At 39.8% G+C, this 22154-nt stretch overlaps 1 protein-coding gene across 2 annotated transcripts; it reads left to right on the forward strand.

Moving 5' to 3' along the window:
* Positions 1-538: 538 nt before the first annotated feature.
* Positions 539-21341, forward strand: LOC131229807 (pentatricopeptide repeat-containing protein At5g67570, chloroplastic). 2 transcript variants are annotated; one of them, XM_058225846.1, is made up of 9 exons: positions 539-1164; positions 6327-6518; positions 15663-15744; positions 15851-16042; positions 16149-16262; positions 17186-17279; positions 17360-17517; positions 18156-18590; positions 20301-21341. In XM_058225846.1, the coding sequence occupies exons 1-9, from the start codon at positions 566-568 to the stop codon at positions 21069-21071; spliced, it is 2637 nt and encodes an 878-aa protein (XP_058081829.1). In that variant the 5' UTR covers positions 539-565; the 3' UTR covers positions 21072-21341. The 2 variants fall into 2 exon arrangements, with proteins under 2 accessions (XP_058081829.1, XP_058081830.1); XM_058225847.1 differs by lacking the exon at positions 6327-6518.
* The last annotated feature ends 813 nt before the right edge of the window (positions 21342-22154 follow it).

Consider the following 22154-nt stretch of genomic DNA (forward strand, 5'->3'; position numbering starts at 1 on the left):
AGATGAGCTAAACCTTATCCGTCCCATTATTAGCTGATCTAACCATGTGCCCATCATCCATTATTGGATGATCTTAACCATGTGCGGCACCTATTATTAATCTATCTCGAACAAGTTCACCGATATTATATCGAAAGAGAAGAGAAGAGCCATTGATTGTGGATATTTACTAACATGTAAACCAAGTCATAAAATTTCCTTTGGTTGGAAAGGCAAGAAACAGCAAAGGAAATTCACTCTTAAGATTTACCAGACAGTCCTAGATTCTGATCAATTGATCAATGGACAATTGAAGTTGAATTTAGACCGTCTGCTTCTTCCATCCAAACCGTTCATTTGATGTCCACCAATCCGTCATTCTTGATAATCTTTCAGCAAAATTTTTGTTCAAAGGTTCATTTGATGCTCTTCGGCAAGACATGAACAGTTTGATTTGAGTTTCATCATCCCCACATGTCTATTTCTAAGTGCACGAGTATAAACAGCCATATTCCGCCGGAGTATTAAATACCATCTTCACATCTTTAAACCTTACCCGCTTCTAACCATCTCCCAACGTTCGGCCATGGAAGCTTCAATCCGACCTCATACACACCCCATCCTCTCATCTCAAAATCCGTTATCTTCCCATCCAAACACCCAAAAAATCAAACGCAGACTCCTCCAAAAGGGCGTATTCCCCACCCCCAAAATCATCCACACCGTTCGGAAGAAGGAAACCCTAAAATCAATCCGTAGATCGAAGCGCCTCGTCTCCGGTCAAGCCCCACTCTCCGAATCCCAGAAGCGGACATTGGAAGAGGAATCCTACTTCCAGACGATATCCAAGGAGTATCGGACGGTCAGGAAGGCGCTGGGGTCCAGACAGAGGGATGGGGTTCCGACGGTCGGGATGCCGTGGGAGGGGGTGAAGGGGGTGGAGTTGAGAGAGATTGCAAGTGGGAATGGGGAGTATGGAGGGGATAAGGTAAGGAGAGAGGGTTTGGTGGAGCTGAGAGAGATGATCCGAGAGCGGAAATGGGAGGATTTGAGGTGGGTTTTGGAGGTGGATGGTGGTGATTTGGAAGAGGGAGGTTTGCAGGGGGAGGTGGAGAGAGGAGAGGGTTTTCGGGCGAGAAAGGGAGGGAGGGATGACGATGATGCAATTAGATTGCTTGTTGAGAGGTACCATTTCATTGTCATCCATCTTCTTCGTCTTCTTCTTCTTTTTAAGTGGATGCCTGTAAATGGTTTAAGTGGTAAATGATTTACCTGTCCTGTTTGGCTGTAAGCTGTAAATGATTGTTTGTGTTTGGATAATCTGTAAATGGTTTAAGTCTTGTAAATGGTTAGTCAATCTTTCCATTTATAGCTGTTAGGCTTTAAATGGAGAGCCTGTAAGGGCCTGTTTGGATGCCTGTAAGTTGGGCTAGTGGGAAGTGACTTAAAGGGAAGTCATGATACGTTTAAATCCCTGGTAAATTAGTAATTATTACCTGTTTACCTGAAAATGGGTGGAACGATTCCCTACTCTAAGTTCTGCTTGGTGTGAATACACAGCTTATTACCTGTAATTGACAGTGACTTTCACCTGTAAGTGACTTACCCGTAAGTCATAACTTAAACAACTTACAGGCATCCAAACACCCCGTAAATGAAATCACAACTTTTCGCCTGTAAATCAAATGGAGCTGAAAGCTGTAAAATAATTTACAACCTTTAAATCATTCACAAGCATTTTTCAACATCCAAACATAGACTATAAACCATTTACCTGTAAATCATTTACAGTTAGCCCTATTTACAAGTTTACGTTCTCTTATTTTTCTTTTTAATTTTCATCTCCTTGTTAAATTTAGTATAAAGGAATTATAGATACACTGCCTAGGGCTTTGCATGGTATACATGCATTTTCAAGTGGGGCTTATGGTTTGTTTGTCCAAGACCGCTGGTCTGTGTGTCACACGATGGGACCTTGCTAAAAAAACCCTCATCGATTGCTCTTTGTAAGTTTCCGATTTGTGGCCCACAAATAGATGGTCAAGAAGACAAGTATGTGTGGAAACTGGATCCCGGGGCTGGAATCGACTTGCGGCTTCCACGGGTTGCCTCTTTCTAGGGCTTTTGTGTTTGTATGTTTGAAGGGGTTTAATATATGACCAGAGTCACCACTAGCCAATTACTTTGATCTTACAGTTGGATAGGCCCTGTAGAACGCTCAGGAGGGAGAATCTGGAGATTTTCAACCCTGACTCCTTGCTCCGCGGACGAAGATTCTAAGTAAGGGACCACAATTATAGAGAGAGAAGGTGTTAGGCACCCACTTTGCCCGTTCAAATGTACAGTTTCTACTTAACAAGATCTGGCTAACTTCTGTGGTTGGGATTAGTTGTTGCGCACCAATGATGCGATAGTGTATGTGATGCCGATGACAGGTTGTAGTCTTAGCTGCCCACTTGTCGTGTGTGGACCAATCAGTCCAAGTTTCTAATGGGCAGGATTCTGCTATATCGGCAAACCACAGAGCATACGTTTGAATTGACCGGGTGCTGAGTGATATGTATGCGATGCGATATATGTGGAATTGTGATGTTGTGCTATATGCAATGCTTGCGACAAAGTGTGAGTTAATTGGCTGGGTTTCTAATGGGCAGGATCCGATTATATTGGCAAGCCACAAAGCATATGCTCGAGCCAATTAGGTGCGAGAAGTGATGTAATGCAATACGAAAATGATGAATTCGATGAGCAGGGGGGTTGAAAGGGGAATGGGTGTTGCACTATGCTAATGTTGGGTTGAATGAAGCTGATTGAAGGTTGAATGGTTGGATAGACGGTAGTATCGCAAAGGCTAGATTGAGTGGCGTGGATTAGGGCTCAAGTGGCTCAGGAAACTTGGGCTCTGGTTAGGCTAGGCTAGACCAAGGTTGGGCTCTCTCTATGACTCTCACTCTCCTTGGTGGATGAATGGAATGGCTAGGCTAAGGATGGCTTAAGGGATTTCCTAAAGCTTTGGTTTTTTAGGGATTTACTAGATGCTTGAAATGGGAAGGGGAGGGGGCTATTTATAGCCCCCAGGCTCGATTTTCTGATAATTCCTGGTAAGTTAGGGTTGGAAATGGTGTTGATGGTTTGGATTTGAGATTGTCACGTGGCATCATCTCAACGGTTGGATTGAACGGTAAAATGGTAAATATGGAATCAAGGGAGGGGTACCAGAGTCAATACACACTGGCCACACACTTGTGGGTTGCAAAAGGGGAAGTCTACATGCTTCGAGGACACCTGCCAAGAGAGGAGGCGTGCCATGTGGCTGGGAGCCGCTAGTACCACACATGACCTCTTGTCATGGCAGGCGGTCTCCCACACTCATGCGGAGGCTCCGCTGTAAAGGGGTGCTATATTGCTATTTCATACTGAACTTCGGTTGGGCTTGATTCACGCTCAATTTTGGGTTGGGCTTGGCTAGGTGAGTTGACTGGGTTGTTGGACTGGGTAGGTTGATCAAATTTGTTGACTCAGTGAGTTGACTCGGTGAGTCAACTCGTCGAGTTGACTCAAGGCTCTAGGGTTTATGGTTTTAGAGTTTCAGGACTGAATTGACTGGGTTGAGCTGGGTTGAGTTTAGGGTTTTAGCCATTTGCTTACATAGTTCAATTTCAATCAGCTTATCGGTCTAGGGTGGGGTGTCTACACTACGGCAATGATCCATGTATAACTGGAAAAGTCCTATTATTTGTGGTTAGAATCTTCAAATCTGGGATATCTTTTGAGACATTGCCAGTCCATGGTGGGTTGACATGGAATGATGGTCTGTATTACTGAAACATGGTTCCAACAAGTAGATTTGAAAACTCGCGTATTCAGTGTAAAACCTTGGGTCTGTTCTATGGTTTCTCTTTAGTGGAAGTTTGCTTATTGTGAGTATGGTGTAGGCTTTAGAGATTGTTTTAGTTCAACCGTGAGTGATAATGAATTGCTTAGCCTGTCCATGAATGACGGGGCACACATTATTGCATGGGTAGATAATCAGGACTTTGGTTGTGCATACAATTGATGGGTGATGCTGAAAAGTTTACACTAGTTGGACGATTCTTACTGTCCGGTTGGACAACCTCCAAATGAATCATAATATGGTCAATGGCTCACTTTGGATGGGAAAAATCCATTGGTCAGAAGGGTAGGATTTTCTGGTCCACGTGATTTTTGCCCCATGGGCTAATTGCAGCAAGTTTACCAAGCCAGTCAGTTTTGCTGATGATAGTAACCGTGCATGTGGTTGTGACGGGTGCAGCAGCAAAACCAGAGGTGTTAGTTGCGATTCACACAGAGTATACTTCATAGTTATTAATAGAGGGCTTATGGCTCACTAGGGGTGTACATCGAGTCGAACCGAATCGAGCTGGCCTCAGCTTGACTCGGCTCGGCCACTGGCTGACCTCAGCTCGAACTCGGCTCTGCTCGGTCCTCAAGCCTGACTGGCTAGCTTGGCTCGATTCGGTCAGCAGTTCCGGCCGAGTTCGAGCCAAGATCGAGCCGAGTTCGCCATTGAGGCATTTCCACAAACACCTGAACTGCAACTTCAAAATCTCACTGTTTCACAAACAGAGGCAATGGTTTTACAGGTATTTTATCAAACACCTTCTAAGCAACATAAAAAGCAAGAAAAACAAAGAGAAAAATGGAATTTGTTTCATGTACATACCTTCCTTGCCACCAACCACATTTTGTCGAGTCATTTTCTCAAACAGTTGGTGAGCAACATCAATGGCAAAGTAACCGAGTCACCGAACTGGTTCAATCCGAGTTCGATTTGAGCTGGATTCGATCCGAGTCGAGTCGAGCTGGGGCCTGCTCGAACTCGGCTCGAACTCATTTTCGAGCTCAAAAAATCAGCTCGACTCGGCTCGAACTCAGCTTCGAACCGAGTCGAATCGAGCTTTTTCGAGTTGAGTCGAGCGAGCTAACTGAGCTAGCTCGGTTCGTGTACACCCTTATGGCTCACATCCATGTGTTTGTAGTTATATCATATAAGAATGATTGCTTAAAACTCAATGGATGATAACTTTCCATTAGCGCTGGGCATGTCTGACCCGATCCGAACCGAACCGACGGCCTGGATCGGTGCGGATCGAGTTGGGCCATTCAGATCCGAATGTTTTTCGGATCGAGTTCGGATCGTGGTCAATCCGAACCGATCCGATCCGAAACCTGATCCGAATGGATCCGATCCGATCCGACCTGATCCGGAGTGGATAAACCACATGCATTCACGATCGTGTGGCCCACCTGTATTTTGGATGGACCTGATTTTTGGAATTAGGCCTACATGAGGTAACGCAATTAATGGACGGAGCAGATGTCACAGGGATTGGGTGTCACGTGCTCTTCCGACAACGAGTGTTGTAGAGGATTTTGGTCCGTAGATATGAAAAACTCAAAAGATGGTTGTAATGTTTCAACCATTGCGGTGGTATCTACCGTCGATGGTGATCATGACCGTTGATCTAATGGTCCAAAATCTTTTGTCATTGGAAGAGCTTACCTATATGAACTTTTGCATTTCCACTTTTAAAAGCAAAAAGTTGCTGTATTTTACTTGAACCATCCATTCTCCATCTAAAGATTAAAGGGTTAGGATTATCTCACCATGAAGATTTTTGGCATGTGGTCCATCCAACTTGGGGTGAACCAGATCAACGGTTTGGATCAGTAATCCATGTATCCATTCATGCAGATTAGGTGCCTCTGGACCTTGCATAGCATCCCTTGATTCCTTGATGATAAAAAAACTGATCCAACGGGGAAGCGGATTGGCTAGTGTACCTCACACCAGCTATATAGCTGTAGGTACGTGTCGTGCGAAGATGTGCACTGACGCTCCTCAAGCTCGGAGTTGTATGAATGGTTCAAAGGAGATCAAAGTTACATGGGCCCTGTCCCTGCCATTTGGGGTTGATTTTTTCCCCCTCTCATGATTTGCTTGGCAAAGGTTTAATGACCGGCTGCCCTCCTGGCATCAATCTTCCTTCACCCAGGCTTGGGACTGGCTGGCATGTCGTTGCCAGGCAGAGTTCGTTTTGGATTACATGTTGGCATTTTTTTGAAAGATCATATTGACATCTTTATTAATTATATTTATAATTTGAAAGATCATATTGACATATTTATTAATTATATTTTATAATTTGAAGGATCTTGTGTATTGTATCTTTGACAGTGATTTTTATTTACATTTACATCATTTATCTCACGATTTTGCACCTGATGCTTTTATTGTTATTTATGCATGCCTTATTATTTATGTAAAATGCTCAAGCGTCTTTAACAATGAGTTCACGGTGTAGGCTTGGCACTTCCAACCTTAGCATGCGGGACTGGAAATTCTCTAGGTTGATGAATCAATCAGGGATACAGTTTACTGAAAGACATTTGCTTAAAATAGTTGGAGGACTTGGGACTCTTGGCCACTGGAGACACGCATTATCTGTTGTGGAATGGGTGTACAATGCCAAGGATTATAAGCATTATAAAAGCAGGTAAAGTCTTGGAATATTCTATGTTCTATATGAAGAAATTAGTATAAATTTTTTTTTTTTGAAAGAATGTGTTGTCAAATGGTATTTTCTTTGTTGTTATCATTGATCAAGTGAGTATTTCTGCTGTTTTTTTCCTTCTTCTTTTACGCGTTGTTTGGGAACATGGAAAAACCCTATAAATGGAATCGATTTCCATTAAAAGCCCACTTTTCCAAAGCAAACAACAGATGGAAAACTGGAATTGGGATTTGAAATTGGTGTATTGGGTATCATGTCGGTCACTATCACAGTCCATATTGCCCTGTAGTGGTCTGTTTCAGGCCCCGATACGGGTTGATACAGCCGTATTGTTCATGGATGATTCTGGTACATACGTGTACTAGTTTCGGACGATACTTTAAAGTGGGCCAGTACAGCCATATCGCTCGTGGACAACATTGGTACGTATCGGGAATACATACTATTTTCGGATGATAATTAAACCCCGATTGGAATCCATGGTTTTCCATTTCCTGGTAATCTGTCAAGGTATAAACAAATATATCTGGTGAGATTAATAGAATGTCAGGTATTTTCTAAATTCAGTGTTCTTTTCTTGTCTCGAGTTGCACAAGGTAACACCGTTTGTATGAGAATGTGTTTGACTTACATTGCTTCAAAATATAAGGAAATAGGCACCAAATGGACCCTATGGTAAGAAGCTTGTGAAGAATGGGAAAGAGTGAAGAGGTTTGGGAGCTGGAGAATAATATCAAGTTTTGGAGTTAGATTGCAAATGAAGCAAGTAGAGCCTTCACACGTGTGCATTAAAAGATGTCTAGGGTGGGCCCCACTTGATCCCACGTGTAGACCCTATGGCCACACAACTGCTTAGATTTGGTGCTCTTATTATTTGTTTTATTATTATTTTTTATTTTTTATTTTATATTGCTAGTAATTGGTATGACCAAAATACCCCCGCCTATGAATCTTTGTGAAAGAACTATCAACAAGGGCATTTTGGACATTTCACATAACATTAGGACACGTTTGCCTCCTTGTAAATCCCATTGGGAATTGTGACTCCATTATGCATCAAAGAAAAGGAAAGTTTAAGCTTGTTTTCTTTATTGTTTGTTGGTAGAGAGGGGGAGAGAAATGTCATTAGCTTTAGGCAAGTACGGTCGTATGGAATTGTAGATATTTTTGGACCGTGGGCCTTCTCCCTCTGGACCATGGGCCTTCTCTCGCTGGACCATGGGCCTTCTTATTCTCCTCTTATTTCTCTTATTATTTCTCTTTCTTTATTTTTCCTCTCTTGCCCTTGGTTCGAAGGGTATTTTATGCAATTTAGGGGCATTACTCAATATAAATAAGAAGGGGACTGAACATTCAGCCCTAGTTAGGGTTTTTTCTCTACAAAAAGCTTTTTCTCTTTGACATGGTATCGGAGCAAAAGAGCTCCTAGGGCCTTTCTCCTCATCTGCCCTCTTGATCTCCCTTTCCCTTTTCTTCTTCTTTTCTTTTCTTTCTTTTTCTCAGATTTTTTCTCTTGGTTTGAGAGTCGTTGCAGCTAATCAGCGTTTGAATATGATTAACGAGGGATCTTGCGGCAGTTTCTGATTTTTTTGAAAAGTTGCTGGACATTTAGTTTTGATCAAGTTATTTTTGGGGTGTTTTTGTCATGCCCCGCAATTCGGATACAAAGTGTGCACCCTCAAACTTGAGTTACGGTCCATGACTTGTACACCAAGTGTACTCATACAGTTGCTTGGAGGCGTAATTTGATTACATTTTGAGTTCATTCTTGATTCTAACATTCATACATCCACACATAACACATTCCCATTCACCCCAATCATCACATCCTGAAAACCACATCATTAAATATGAAATTCAACTAGGTCCACCCATTTGGGACATTATTAAATCATGAATATCAAATACCATCTAGCAGAAATGTCTATTAACATTTTTTCAAAACAATATCTAGCTATAACTGAGTAGCATAATGAGTTTAAGAGGATGCGTGATCAACAATTCTCGTTAAGTAATTCATTTAATCAGTTCATCGCAACAAGTTCGTCTTCGGATAAGTGTGGCCACTGATCCTGTGGTTCATTCGCCATTTTAGCCTCATTCTTTGGTATCTAGCCCAATTTCATGTCTTGATCACCTCTGTACGGTTGTTATTCAACAAACGTTAGCTGGCCAAACCTAGTGAGTGAACCCATCATCGTTCATACACAATATAATTAAGATAGTATAAACAACATTCAAGTACATGTTTGCATATATGAGTATGAATGCAGAGATGTCGTGAAATGGTGGGATAATCATCCACTTGCTTGAGTTGGATATCTGTCAACCTGCATCTGCCCCTGATAGGTGTCTACCATATTAGGTAGGCATGGGCAAGGCCCGCATCTACTCCTTAAGTAGGCTTCCACTAATCATGGGCATCCGGTAACGAATCTACCAGGAAACCATTCAGCGAGATCCCCTAGGAACCCAGGCACGGGGTGTGCATGCAAATCATCTAGAGCGGGCCTCTAGGAATCTGCATATGAGCGTTACGTACTGCATGCTCAATGCACAATGCATCAACATATGCAATTGTCATATACATCTCTCCGAGAGGAAACTTATGAATTCATAATTGTAATGATGTACATCTCCATATATGCAATTCATAGTAATAACCGTCATCAAAATCATCATACATCAGCAATTCAACTTAGCATGGCAATACAACCAACATAGCAATCATAACAATCCATTTTAATCATACATATACGAGACATGTTGGGATTCACTCACTTGTACTTGGTAGAGGTAAATCCGCCGAATTGTCGTACATGTTTGAATTTAGTATACCTAATGAATAATGTGAACAAAATCATGAATTGATCCAATCATTCCATCCAATGGGGCCCGCCTTTGATTAAATTAAGGTAACCCGTCTTCATTCATTAATTTATAATTTAATTCAAGGTGAATTATGTATATTATAAACTCATTAATCCATTTTTGAATTTTGGAAACTGATAGATCGGTCCAAGAGACGAGACCGATCAAAGATTCCTTGATCGAATTGAACATCAATCAATCGATCGAGAAATTTCAGATTTTCACAACTAAAGTCTCTAGACAAAAATTGATCCTTTCGATCGATCGAAGACCTATCCTCGATCAATCGAGAAAATCTCCAAAAATTCACTTTTGGTTGCTGGACAAAAATCGACTTGTTCAATCGATTGAAAACCCGCCTTCGATCGATCGACAGCGTCCCGATTCAACTTGCCTTAGACGCTCTATTTTACACTTTTTGGGGTTTTCCTTATTTTCAAGTTTTAAGGGTTTCTTACACTTATGGTTGAATCCAAACCATCCATGGATTTCCACAACCTCAAGTTTAGGAAAACCAAAGGATTGCTTAGATCTGGACCATCCAATATCTACAATTATCATACGGCATGATTTACCATTAATGCCATCTTTGATCGTTGTGGACAATCCAATGGGCAAATCCATCTAAAATTTTGGGTAACATCCCAGATCTAACCCATAGTAGATGTGAATGGTGTATATCGATTTGAAACATCGGAAAATCCTTCGAATCAACAACTATACAAAACAATGACTGAGATTTATTTTGATTGGTGTGGCCTGCCCAGTGGTCAAATTATTCTAGAATTCAAAGCCTTGGTGTATTTTGGCCTTAGAAAACATGTGATCCAGACGGATCTGAACTGACACCATTAGACGGGCCCCCCGCCGATCTCTACAATAAGAGATCTCGCTCAAAGCTTTTGCCTTTTTCTCCAAAACGTCCCATAGAACAAGACAATGAACATAAGGTTGATCTGCTCCGTTCATGGTGTAGATCTAGGGATTTTTAATCAAAAACACATAATTTTTCTTTTTTTAAAAGAAAAGGATTTAGGAACTTATCGGTGGAAGCTTTCTCCACAGGCCTTCCCCTTTCCCCCTTCTCTCTCTCTCTCTCTCTCTTTGCTTTTTTCCTTGGCGTTTTCGCAGGAGAATTCTCTATCTGATCCCCCTTTTATAGAGAGGAAAGCCTTGGATCTAGAAGGTTCTTCCGAGGTTTTATAGATTTGCACAAAAAGTTATATACCGCAATGACAAGATCGATCTTCTGATCTTACCCTGAACCGAGAGTGTCTCTACCAACGTGCCAAATGTTTTGTTTTTGTTATTAATTATGACATTAAAATTTAATCTGATTAATCCTGAGCTTTGTGTGGTTCAAAAATTCAGGGACATTACAGTTTTTCTTCGAGTTTTGCGACAGCTAGGGTTTGCTAGATGTTTTTGTTTGAATACCTTTTTTGGGCTCTTTTCGTCTTGATTTTCAACGATTCTTTTGTGGCTAGCAATCAGGTATTTGAGATTTGTTTTTCCTTTTGAAGATTATCAAGATTTGTTGATATACAATGAATTTACCATAAGATCCCCTTCTCTTTGGTGGTTTGATTTAGAGTTACGAGGATTGGTGCCTTTTTGTGTTTTTTGAGATTGTTGCAAGCTATAGTTGGTTATAGTAGTTTTTTGGTATTAATTGGTGTGAAGTCTTGATAAGTAGTACTCTTTTGATTATTTATGATTAAATATCTTCATCATCAACATCTGAGATGGCTGTTTCCATCACCTCCAAGATGAAGATGTTGATTGTTCATTATGAGAATCTTGGGTTGCATATAACAACATATAAATTTAAGTTCAACAATTATCTTTTAATGTAAAGAGCTGTTGAGGTGTTTGTTGGAGGAAAACAAAAGTTGGGATATATAGATGGCAGTATATTGCAACCTTGATTGATCCTTTTTATGGAGAGTGGGAATGGAACAATTTGTTAGTTATGCCTTCGCTCGTAAAGTTTATAAAACCAGAGGTTAGTGAAGGATTTTTCTGTTATCCGGTGTGCGTGAGATTTTGTTTACTGCTTATGAATTGTATGCTAATAAGAATAATATGGTCCAAATTTGCAATATTTATCAAGAGATTAATCATTTGGGGACAGGGAAGAGATCAACATCTAATTATTATGCTAAGATGTGTGGTTTGCGGTAGGAATTGTCTTTCTTAGATGATCTTTAATTTATTTATTCTACAGACGCGGATGCATATAAAAGAAGTGTTGAGAAGAAAATGATATTTGAATTGTTGACGGATTTTAATTATGAGTTCGAGCTTAGATTATTGGTTTTCCTACTTTCACTCGATAATGTATATCAAGGTATTCGGCCACCACCATTACTATTATGATATGGACCGTGATTGTCGTTACGACTTGCAACACTTAAAAAAAAAAACCCTCTATTGTTCCTGGTCGTTTTTCCCGTAATAGCCATTATGACTCCAAAACGCGTAATGGTTGCCATCGTTACCGTCACATAATGGCTATTTGGGTCGCGTAATGGCACAACTTGGTGTATATGGTTTACTTTCATGGTATGAGAAGCATTATATGACTATGGGATTAATTGTGGTTGAGAAGTTTGTCCTAGTGATTAGGATTCAAGAATTTTGATAATGCTGGTGCTGACTGCTGACCGATGTAGAGGTACATGAAGAGGTCATGATGGTGGTTGGGGTCATGGTCATTGTATGGATCATCCTTGCACTCATTGTGATAGACATTGACATACTGTTGATTATTTTTGGGTTCTTCATAGTTGACCTCAAAGCTGAGCTGCTACTTTTGCAGCTATAGATGGTAAGGATTTTTAGGATGTTGTTGGGGACACTATACCATTGGCAAATTCACACGCGGTTCCCTCAGCTGATGATGTGGTTCATTTCTCAAAAAGTGAGTATGATACCTCACTAAGGGATGTTTTTCGGAAATAGGTATCTTCATTTACATCTTTGGCTCAGGCAGGTAATGCTTTCACAGCCTTTCACACTACTTCTACGTCAAGTCCTTAGGTAATTGATTTGGGAGCTGCCGATCATACGACACGTACGTCTATTTCTTTTTCTTCATTTACCCTCAATCCTAATTTTTGTCGTGTGAGATTAACAGATTGTACCCTAACACCTATTGGGGAAAGGGTATTGTTTCCATTTCACCTTCGTTCTTCTTGTCCTCTATTTTATTAGTTCATAACAGTGTTGTCATATGCGATTGCATATGCAATTTTGGATGCATGGATTGCATATGCCACGATGGCATTTGCGACCGATGATGTCCGTCGAGGCGTCAAATGCATTTTCTTGGGATATTTGTCTTCACAAAAGGATATGTGTTTCAATTGAGTCACTAAAAAGTGTTGCCTCTATGTATGTTAAGTTTTTTGAAGACACTCCATATTTTTTTATTGGTCACAGGGAGCATAATTTTATGGTTCTCCCTGTTCCGGTTCTTGAGCATGGACCAATTGTTTCGATTCCTTCTAAACCTGATCGTGGTAAAGATGAGGTTGTTTCTGATTCACAAGCGACTAAACCAAACTTAAAGGTATATGAAAGAATGAATGTTCGTACTTTGGTTCTTTCTCAAGTCACCATGAAGCATTCTTCGTTAGTGACAGGTAATGATAGTGTTCTTGCTACCTTTGCCTGTTTCTTTGATCCCATATCTAAACTCATCCTTGGATTTGGCTGCTGTTATAAAAAAGAAGAAGCTAAAAGATAATGCACTTCTCATCTTATTGAACGGTTTATTTCCCATTCCTCTGTTTCCGGTTCATAGGTCATTTGTAGAAGCCCTTGAGTGTTCTTCTTCCATTATTTTTGAAAATCTTAAACTAGCTCTTAATTCTCCTTTATGGCGATGAGCTATGGAGGAGGAGATGGCTGTCATTCAAAGGAATATATGGGAGATGACTGATTTACCGGTTAGGAAGAATCCGGTGGGTTTTCGCTGGGTGTATGCTCATAACTACAATCCTTATGGAGTGATGGTAGTATATCTCGATATAATGGTCATCTTGTAGCTAAAGGGTTTACAAAAACATATGGTGAGGATTATTTTAAGACTTTTATTCTTGCTAAGATAAATTCAGTATGGGTGATAATTTCTATTGTTGCTAATTTGAATTGGTCATTGCACCAATTAGATGTTAAGAATGCCTTCTTAAGATAAAATACCTTTCTTTCCTCCCCCCTTTCCAACGAAACTATAAAATAAATTCAATATGGGTGATAATTTCTATTGTTGCTAATTTGAATTGGTCATTGCACCAATTAGATGTTAAGAATGCCTTTTTGAATGGTGATATGACTGAGGAGATATATATGCTTCATTCTCATAGTTTCGTTGGAAAGGGGGCAGGAAAGAAAGGTATGTTATCTTAAGAAGGCTATATATGGTTTGAAGTAGACTCCTTAAGCCTGTTTTAAGAAGTTTAGCGGGGGCCCTAATTCGTATTTGATTTACTCACATAATTGCATTCGTATTTTGTATTTCTTAAATGGTGTGTATAGGGTATCATTATTGTGTGTATATGAATGATATCATTGTTATAGTTGATAATGCTAGTGCAATTTCTAAGTTGATACTTTATTTGAGCAAGGTTTTTGACATCAAAGATTTGGGATGGCTAAGATACTTTCTTGGAATTGAAGTCTTCCGTTGTAAGAAAGACATCATTTTGTTTAAATGAAAATATGCCTTTGATTTCTTGACTTCTGTTGGTGATCTTGGTGTTAAACTTATTAGTTCATTGTTAGAGGTTAATAAAAAGCTTTAGCCTGATGATAAATAACTTCTTGATAATTCTCGCATATATCAGCGTTTGGTTGGTCGGGTGATATATTTGATTATTACTAGCCCAAATTTATCTCATGCAGTGAGTTTGGTTTGCCAGTTCATGCATGCTCCTCAAACTAGTCAACTTGAAGCAGTTCGTTGTATTTTATTCTACATTAGGTCTTCTTCAGGATGTGACATTTTGTTTAATTGTCACAATAATCTGGATATTGAAGGCTATGCTAAGGTAGATTGGCAGGTTCACTAGATGATCGATACTCTATGATATGATATTGTACTTATTCAAAGGTAATCTTGTTATCTTGAAGACTAAAAAGCAGACAATTGCCGCATCATCCGATGCTGAGGCTGAGTGCTGTGCCATGGCGAATATTGCATGTGAAATTTTGTGGCTAAAAAGTCGTTGCTGAATTGGGATTTCCGATGAAGAATCCCGTGCCTATGTATTGTGACAGTTAAGCTGCAATTCATATAACTTCTAATCCTGTTTTTCATCAGCGGACAAAATACATTGAAGCTGATTGCCACTTTATTCGTGAGAACATTGCTTCTGGCATTATTTCTATTCTCTTTGTTCAGTCCACTGCTTTACTTGAGGATATCTTCACTAAGGCTCTTATTATTAAAGTTGGACAATGTATTCTTGGTAAGTTGGGCATAATTAATATCTATGCCTTAGCCTGAGGGGGAATGTAGATATTTTTGGACTGTAAGCCCTCTCTCTGGACCATGGATCTTCGCTCTGGACCATGGGCCATCTTTTATTCTCTTCTTCTTGTTTTATTATTTTTCTTTCTTTTGTTTTTCCTCTTTTGCACTTGGTTCCAAGTGTATTTTATATAATTTGGGACATCACTTGATATAAATAACAAGGGGCCTGGATGTCCAGCCCTAGTTGGAGTCTCTCTTTCTCTCTCTCTGGATTTTTTTTCCTCTCCGACAGGAATCATCCCACATCCTTCTTATCACCATGTTCTTTTATTTTCTCCATGGGCGGTCTCTTCAAAGACTATCACCAAATCTGGAAATTTGAGAACTTTGATTCAAGGTGGTTTTGGCATTCTTGACTAGTGGACAATTCTCGGAAATTTTATTTTGAATCCCAATGTAGGCCACGTGAAAAGACTACCCCTGAATTTACTAATACATTTAATGGAGGAAGCACCTCTGAACTATGTGTACATGGACAGCATAAAGAAGTAAAAAAGAACCAAAGAAAAGCTTTTCTGTGAAAGATAATTACATTTCCTTTTCATTATGTGTTTCATTGTTGCTGATATTACAGGATCTATAAATGAGAAGACCATCTTTATTGTATAATATGCTTCATCTTTCATCTTAACCTGAATGTCTAGCCGTCTGCAAGGAATTGTGTCGGTGCTAGAAGCCATACTGATGTCTATAGCCGATAATTGTGCTTTTTGTAGGTTTGTATATACAAAACTCTTAGCAGTTCTTGGGAAGGCAAGGAGGCCCGGCGAAGCTCTCTGCATTTTCAATACGATGCGGGTAAGGATCACAAGTCTCATTACTTGTTATGTTGTGAATTGTGTTATCTTCTATTAAGACTTGTAATACTTGTGTTTTGTGGATTCCAATTGTTAAAACTATTCAGGGAGACCGCCAGATATATCCTGACATGCCTGCTTACCATAGTATTGCTGTTACACTTGGTCAAGCTGGTCTTGTGAAAGAATTGGTAGGCATTATTGAATGCATGAAGCAGAAACCGTCAAAGAAAATTAAGAATATGTGTCGGAAAAACTGGGACCCATGCTTGGAACCTGACTTGGTCGTATTCAACGCCGTAAGAGGACCATTTCACTGGAGCTTTACATAATTTTTTAGAATTTTGTTTAATCACTTCATGCATTTATTTAATTTCTTGATCTCTTATTCGAACTGGCCACCAGGTGCTGAATGCTTGCGTGCCATGCAAGCAGTGGAAGGGAGTCTCTTGGGTGCTGGAGCAGATGAGGCATAGTGGTCTGAAACCTAATGGAGCAACTTATGGACTTGCAATGGAGGTATTACCTCAATCGCTGGTCTTACTTTGGACCTGATGCTCTGAACATGACTTTGAATCATTTTCCCATTAACTACAACTAAAATACTGGAGCCCATGGATGTCCAAAAGGTTTATAAAGTATCATCCTAGCCTTCTAGCTATTTAGGATCGGCTTTCATATCCTGTTTTGCCAATCATTTCCAAGGCCCATCAAGGTATCATATGAAATTAATCTAACATCTTCTCAGCGTTGAACCTTTCAAGTATGGCAATGAAAGCCCACTGAGGAGCAACTATATCTAAATTGTCACCTGGAATAGTCAATATTCCGTCTCTGCTGAACTATTAAGCTATTTGAGCTTGCTTGTTAATGAAAATCTGATTGTCAATATATTCTGAAAATGTTAGCGATGGAGGGATCTGCCCCCTCCCCTGAAAATCTTGCTGCTGTATCATTTACTTTTGCTGAAACTCTGGTACACGAAACATATATGTAGAATTGTCTGTTCAGTTCTTGGCACCTATTAGTTCAATAGCATTTTTGTTGTTTTCAATAAAAAAAAATCCAATGTTACAGTAGATTGGTAACATTATGCTGATAAAATGGCTGATATGGTTTAAAGTAATTGTTTATCAAACATATGTGAAACATTTGAATTGAAATATGTGTCTGACCCATGCATGATGCTGTAATACTTCATCCTATGTAAACATAGACCCATGCTGTAGATTTACCATTGCATGTTGTGCCTGGTAATGTATGGTGCTTCTGACAATGCTTTTATTATACATTAGGTGTGCATGTGTTATGAATCCAATTTCACATTCTTAATATGTTCAAGCATTCTAATTTATCATTCTCTTTCATAACTTGTTACTTGTGAGCATATATGTCCCAAATTATATATGCATTTTAGTCTTACAGGTGGTGCTTCTTGAAAGGTCATGCTGAGATCAGGGAAGTACGATCTTGTCCACAAGTTCTTTGGGAAGATGAGAAGAAGTGGGTTAGCTCTGAAAGCCATTACATACAAAGGTGAGGCTAGTCATTCTTTTCTTTTTTATTGATTAGATTCTTCTGAAAAATTCTGTATCTTACTGCTTCAAAATTTGCAGTTCTTGTAAGAGCCTTCTGGGAAGAAGGCAAAGTCAATGAGGCTGTTGAAGCAGTCAGGGATATGGAACAGAGAGGAGTAGTAGGAACAGCTAGTGTTTATTATGAATTAGCATGTTGCCTTTGCTACCATGGGAGGTGGCAGGAAGCTATTGTGCAGGTAAACTACTTTGTCTGCAGTTACTGAAAAATATGCATCGAGATTGCACCATTTTCTATTGTTGGAAGTTGGAACATCTTCTATGATGTTTTTTCATAAGCTGATGAGGTATTATAAATGCAATCTTTGGGTTTTCAGTTCAATGATCCAATAATTGATATTATGGGGCCCACTGTAGATACCAAGTGCTAAAATATCTCATATAGAAAATCCTAACCTGTCAATTGGTGGGTAGCATTTTTTTCTTCATTTAGAAAGAAAGACAACAACTTTACACATTCCACCAAAAGAAGGGCTACTGTTTTTATTTTTTATTTTTATGGTTAGGAATTTACAATCTGGGAGATTTTTGGTGCATGGGCCTGCCAGTGTGGCTCATCATATCAACTGTTGGATCACTGAACCATGGGCCTCGCTTGTACAGACTGAAAACCAAACATACTGTTCAAACTCTCAGCCCTTCCAAAAAAGTATTATCTTTGAGCTTATTTTGCATGGAGGTCTGTATGTGGCTCTGTGGTAGTCCTTTCAAATTTTGCTTGATCGTCGTGACTGATCATCAGAAATATGGTTTGTGAGTGCCTATGTTAAACACTTTCTTTTGCAGTTGGTGTCATCATGTTTTCATGTCTCTGCAGGTTGAGAAGCTGAAAAGTGTTCCTCATACTAAACCATTGGAGGTAGCATTCACTGGCATGATTCAATCTTGCATGGATGGCGGGCATGTGAATGATTGCATCTCTATTTTTGAACACATGAAAGATCATTGTACTCCTAACATTGGAACCATAAATGCCATGTTGAAAGTTTACAGCCACAATGACATGTTCACAAAAGCTAAAGAACTGTTTGAAGAGACCAAGAAAGCAAACTCTGGATGTATGACCTACCCTTGTGTTGGTACTTCCCTTACTCCTGATGCATATTCTTACAGCTCAATGCTCGAGGCATCGGCTAGGGCCCACCAATGGGAATTCTTCGAGCATGTATACAAGGAGATGGCTCTCTGTGGCTACCAGATAGATCAAAACAAGCATGCCTGGGTACTCGTAGATGCATCCAAAGCTGGAAAGGTAACCTATTTTCATGATTATTCATGTTTGTTTGTGGGATGCAGTAGGCCCTACTCAGAATTCTTGATAGCAGCATATTTCCTAGTTTACGAAATACTTGGGCCTTGTTTGGTTGACATCTAAAAATGAGTTTATCTCATTTTAGTTAACATACATAATTACTGTCAACATTTGGTAGACATCTAAAAATTGAGTTGATCTCATTTTAGTTAACAGTACTTATTAGAGATATGAAATGAGATCAACATTACTTACGTATTAGGGATATTGAAATCCAATACATAATTACTGTTAACATAAACTCATTATGTATTAGAGATCAAGATCTTCAATACATAATTACTATTAAATAAAATGAGATCGGCTCGTTTTTAGCCATTACCAAACAGGGTCTTAATTTTCTAGCTGTTTTATTCTTTAAGTGTATGGTTAGCATAAACATGCTGTTTGTTTGCACAGTATAAATAGATGAGCCTTATTGGTCTTTTTCCTTTTCACAAAGTAATTTCCCTAACAGTTTAGATATTTGAATAAGAGGCCGAGTTCCCTATTCGTTCTGAACTGGGAACTTCCCTGTTCGGAACTTAGTTTGTGGATGTGGGGCCCATGGTTGGTCTATCCAAGCCCTCGATCTGATGGGCCTGCCCCATCATAGATGGACCATTCCCAGAATATCCTCTCAATTGGTCAACTCTAACCTTCGAGTTGTTGGCATGAGAATAAATGGTTCAAAAGAAATGCATGAACAAATTACAGTCAATGGAGGGAAGACCAAAGATTCGATGGCTAGGATCTTCCAATTTGAGAGATTTGGCGGGAATGGTCCATCCATGATGGGGCTGTCAGATAAATGGCTTGGATAGACCAACCATGGGCTCCACATCCACAAACTAAGTTCCAAACAGGGAAGGTCCCTGTTCAGAATAAGTGGGGAACTCAGCCTCTTTAAATACATTTGTCATGTAGATGGAATTTACATTAATTGTTTAAATATTTAAGCACTTCCCTGTTCGGAATGAATAGGGAACTAAGGTCTTTTTTGATACATTTGGTATTTAGATGGAATTTACATTGATTGTTCAGATATTTAAGCACATGACTTACCCTAGTTCTCTTTCATTTTTGGTCCACCATTCTTATATGTGATTTAAATAATTCAAATAAGTATTCCGTTACAGGAGCATGTTTCTGTCATTACAAATGATTGCTTTAGCTTGTGAAATACAAACAACAACATTCTTCAAGTTGACTGCCCAGTGCCCACTGTCCATATCAATATTAAAAGATACCTTCTCAGCACTGATAAATGTACCCTTTTGTGTATTCATGTCCCTGCCCAAGTTAGTATATTTGGCCTCTTGGCATTGGAGAGGCTGGGATAGAATGGAACCGAAAGTGACCCATTCCTAGAACCTTGATATTTGAGAAGTTGCATCAGATTCCTGTTTGTCCAGAATGGAATCAGAAGTGGCCTGTTGGCATTGGAGAGGCCGGGATAGAACGGAATTAGAGCGACCCGTTCCCAGAACCTTGATCGGCGAAATGTCGCATCACATTCATGTTTGTCTAGAATGTAATCAAAAGTGGCCTGTTGGCATTCTGGTTTTGATGAGCGTGTTAAAATAATTTCTTTTAATATAGCAAACCACTATTCCTGTGGTGGCAAACCACTGAATTCTGTGACATTCTCTGCTTGCTCTCTCTTTGCAGTGGCATTTACTAGAGCATGCGTTTGACGCAATTTTGGAAGCAGGTGAAATCCCTCATCGATCACTTTTCATAGAAATGATATGCCAGAACATAGCTCAACACAACTATGAAAGAGCGGTTACCCTCATCAACGGCATGGCTCATACCTCACTGCAAGTCAGTGAAAAGCAATGGACGGACATTTTCAACAGAAGTCGAGACCGGATCGGTGAAGACGACTTGCAGAATCTCTTAAGCTTTATTCGTGGTAGTGATACCATGACAGAAGCCATTGCCTGTAACTTGTTAACATCATTGGAGTACCTTTGCAGATCAAGATCACTGAAAGATTACGAGACTACGAGTGGAAAGATGCTGCATCTTTTGACTGATGCAGTGGATGGGAACCATATTTCTAATGGGAATCTATCAGATGAAGATCATGACCTTGAACCAAGCCCCTTCTTAGTTTATCATACCAATGACAGCGATGATGATGATGATAGCGACGGTGATGATTTGGGTTCTGACCCAGTAACTCATGCCAGCAATGAAAGCCAAACCTCTAGCCTATCTGTTGAATCTGGCATACCAGCTGGTTATGTTGATGATAGCAACTCAGAGCCCATCCATCATGGCCAGTTGCAGAATGACATTAACAACACAACAGTCGACTTGCTAACTAGCCGCAGCAATGAATTGGATAGTTCCGAGTTACCCTCAGCATCTGAGATATTGGAAACATGGAGAGAAAAGAGGAGGAAGGACGACGTCTTTCTCCTTGAACTATGATTGCAAATATTCATCTCTTTAAGTTGATATCACAACGAGCTCATTCTGCGCAGATACTGGAATCTGATTTCAGCTTGGATTGATGGGATCTGTCAATTTGCTGCCTTTGAGATGGCATAGGGGAAATACCCCCCACTTTTATTTTTGGACACTCTTTTGTGGACTTCCATAGCCATCAATCTGTATATTTCACCTTGTAATTATAAACAGAATGTGGTAGATGATGATCATTCTCTTATAAATGTGCACTGTTCATGGATATGGTTTGAAGATCTCCTTCATTAAACTTATGCTTGGTGACCATACTGTTGTCACAGTGACAAAGCCTTGTTCTTGGGCACCTCTTGGGAGATTTTCGATGGTACATGGGGTGACCCATCATCAATTTCAACCATTCAGTCATTCAGACAATGAGTAAGCCACGTGTAAAAATCACAACAATCATCAATGGCATGGAAAATGGAGAGCCAAGATTGAGCGAAAAAAAAACCCCTTCCAATCATCATTTTGAAACAGCTACCATATAAATCGCACTTTGGTCTGCTTATGATTTCAAAGCAGCACTTTGATTTGATGATTCTATGTTATATAAGGGTCTGTAAATAACGGATGGTTGTAACAAATTGGCCCCATTCAAAGGGTTAGGGCCATCCGATTGGTGTGATTTTTGCACAATGGCTTGCTCTTGATGATTAGGCATTCCAGTCTCATTCAAAAGGTTCAGGACGTTAAAATCATCATAGGGTGCATTATACTTGGATGTGTTGGTCCCATGTGCAGGGCCTTATTTCTCACACATGCAAGATTAACATATCCAAGAAAAGATTTATGGTTGAAAATCTATTCACATGCACATGTGTGCACATGCTTCTATTTATCTGTTACAGAAAATACCAGTGACCTGATCAAAACTACTATCAAAATGACGCATGAATACAAAGATTTCAAGGGTTCATTTGGGCATCCTGTCAATTCAGATTGGTTCGGCAACTTGAGCGGGACCATCAGCTTTGTGTTTTAGGCATCATGGAAAACATAAACCACATAATGCAGGACATAGTTCTCTCACCATCTCAATTGGAA

The sequence above is a fragment of the Magnolia sinica genome, chromosome 16 (assembly GCF_029962835.1).
Source record: "Magnolia sinica isolate HGM2019 chromosome 16, MsV1, whole genome shotgun sequence".
Classification (NCBI taxonomy): Eukaryota; Viridiplantae; Streptophyta; class Magnoliopsida; order Magnoliales; family Magnoliaceae; genus Magnolia; species Magnolia sinica.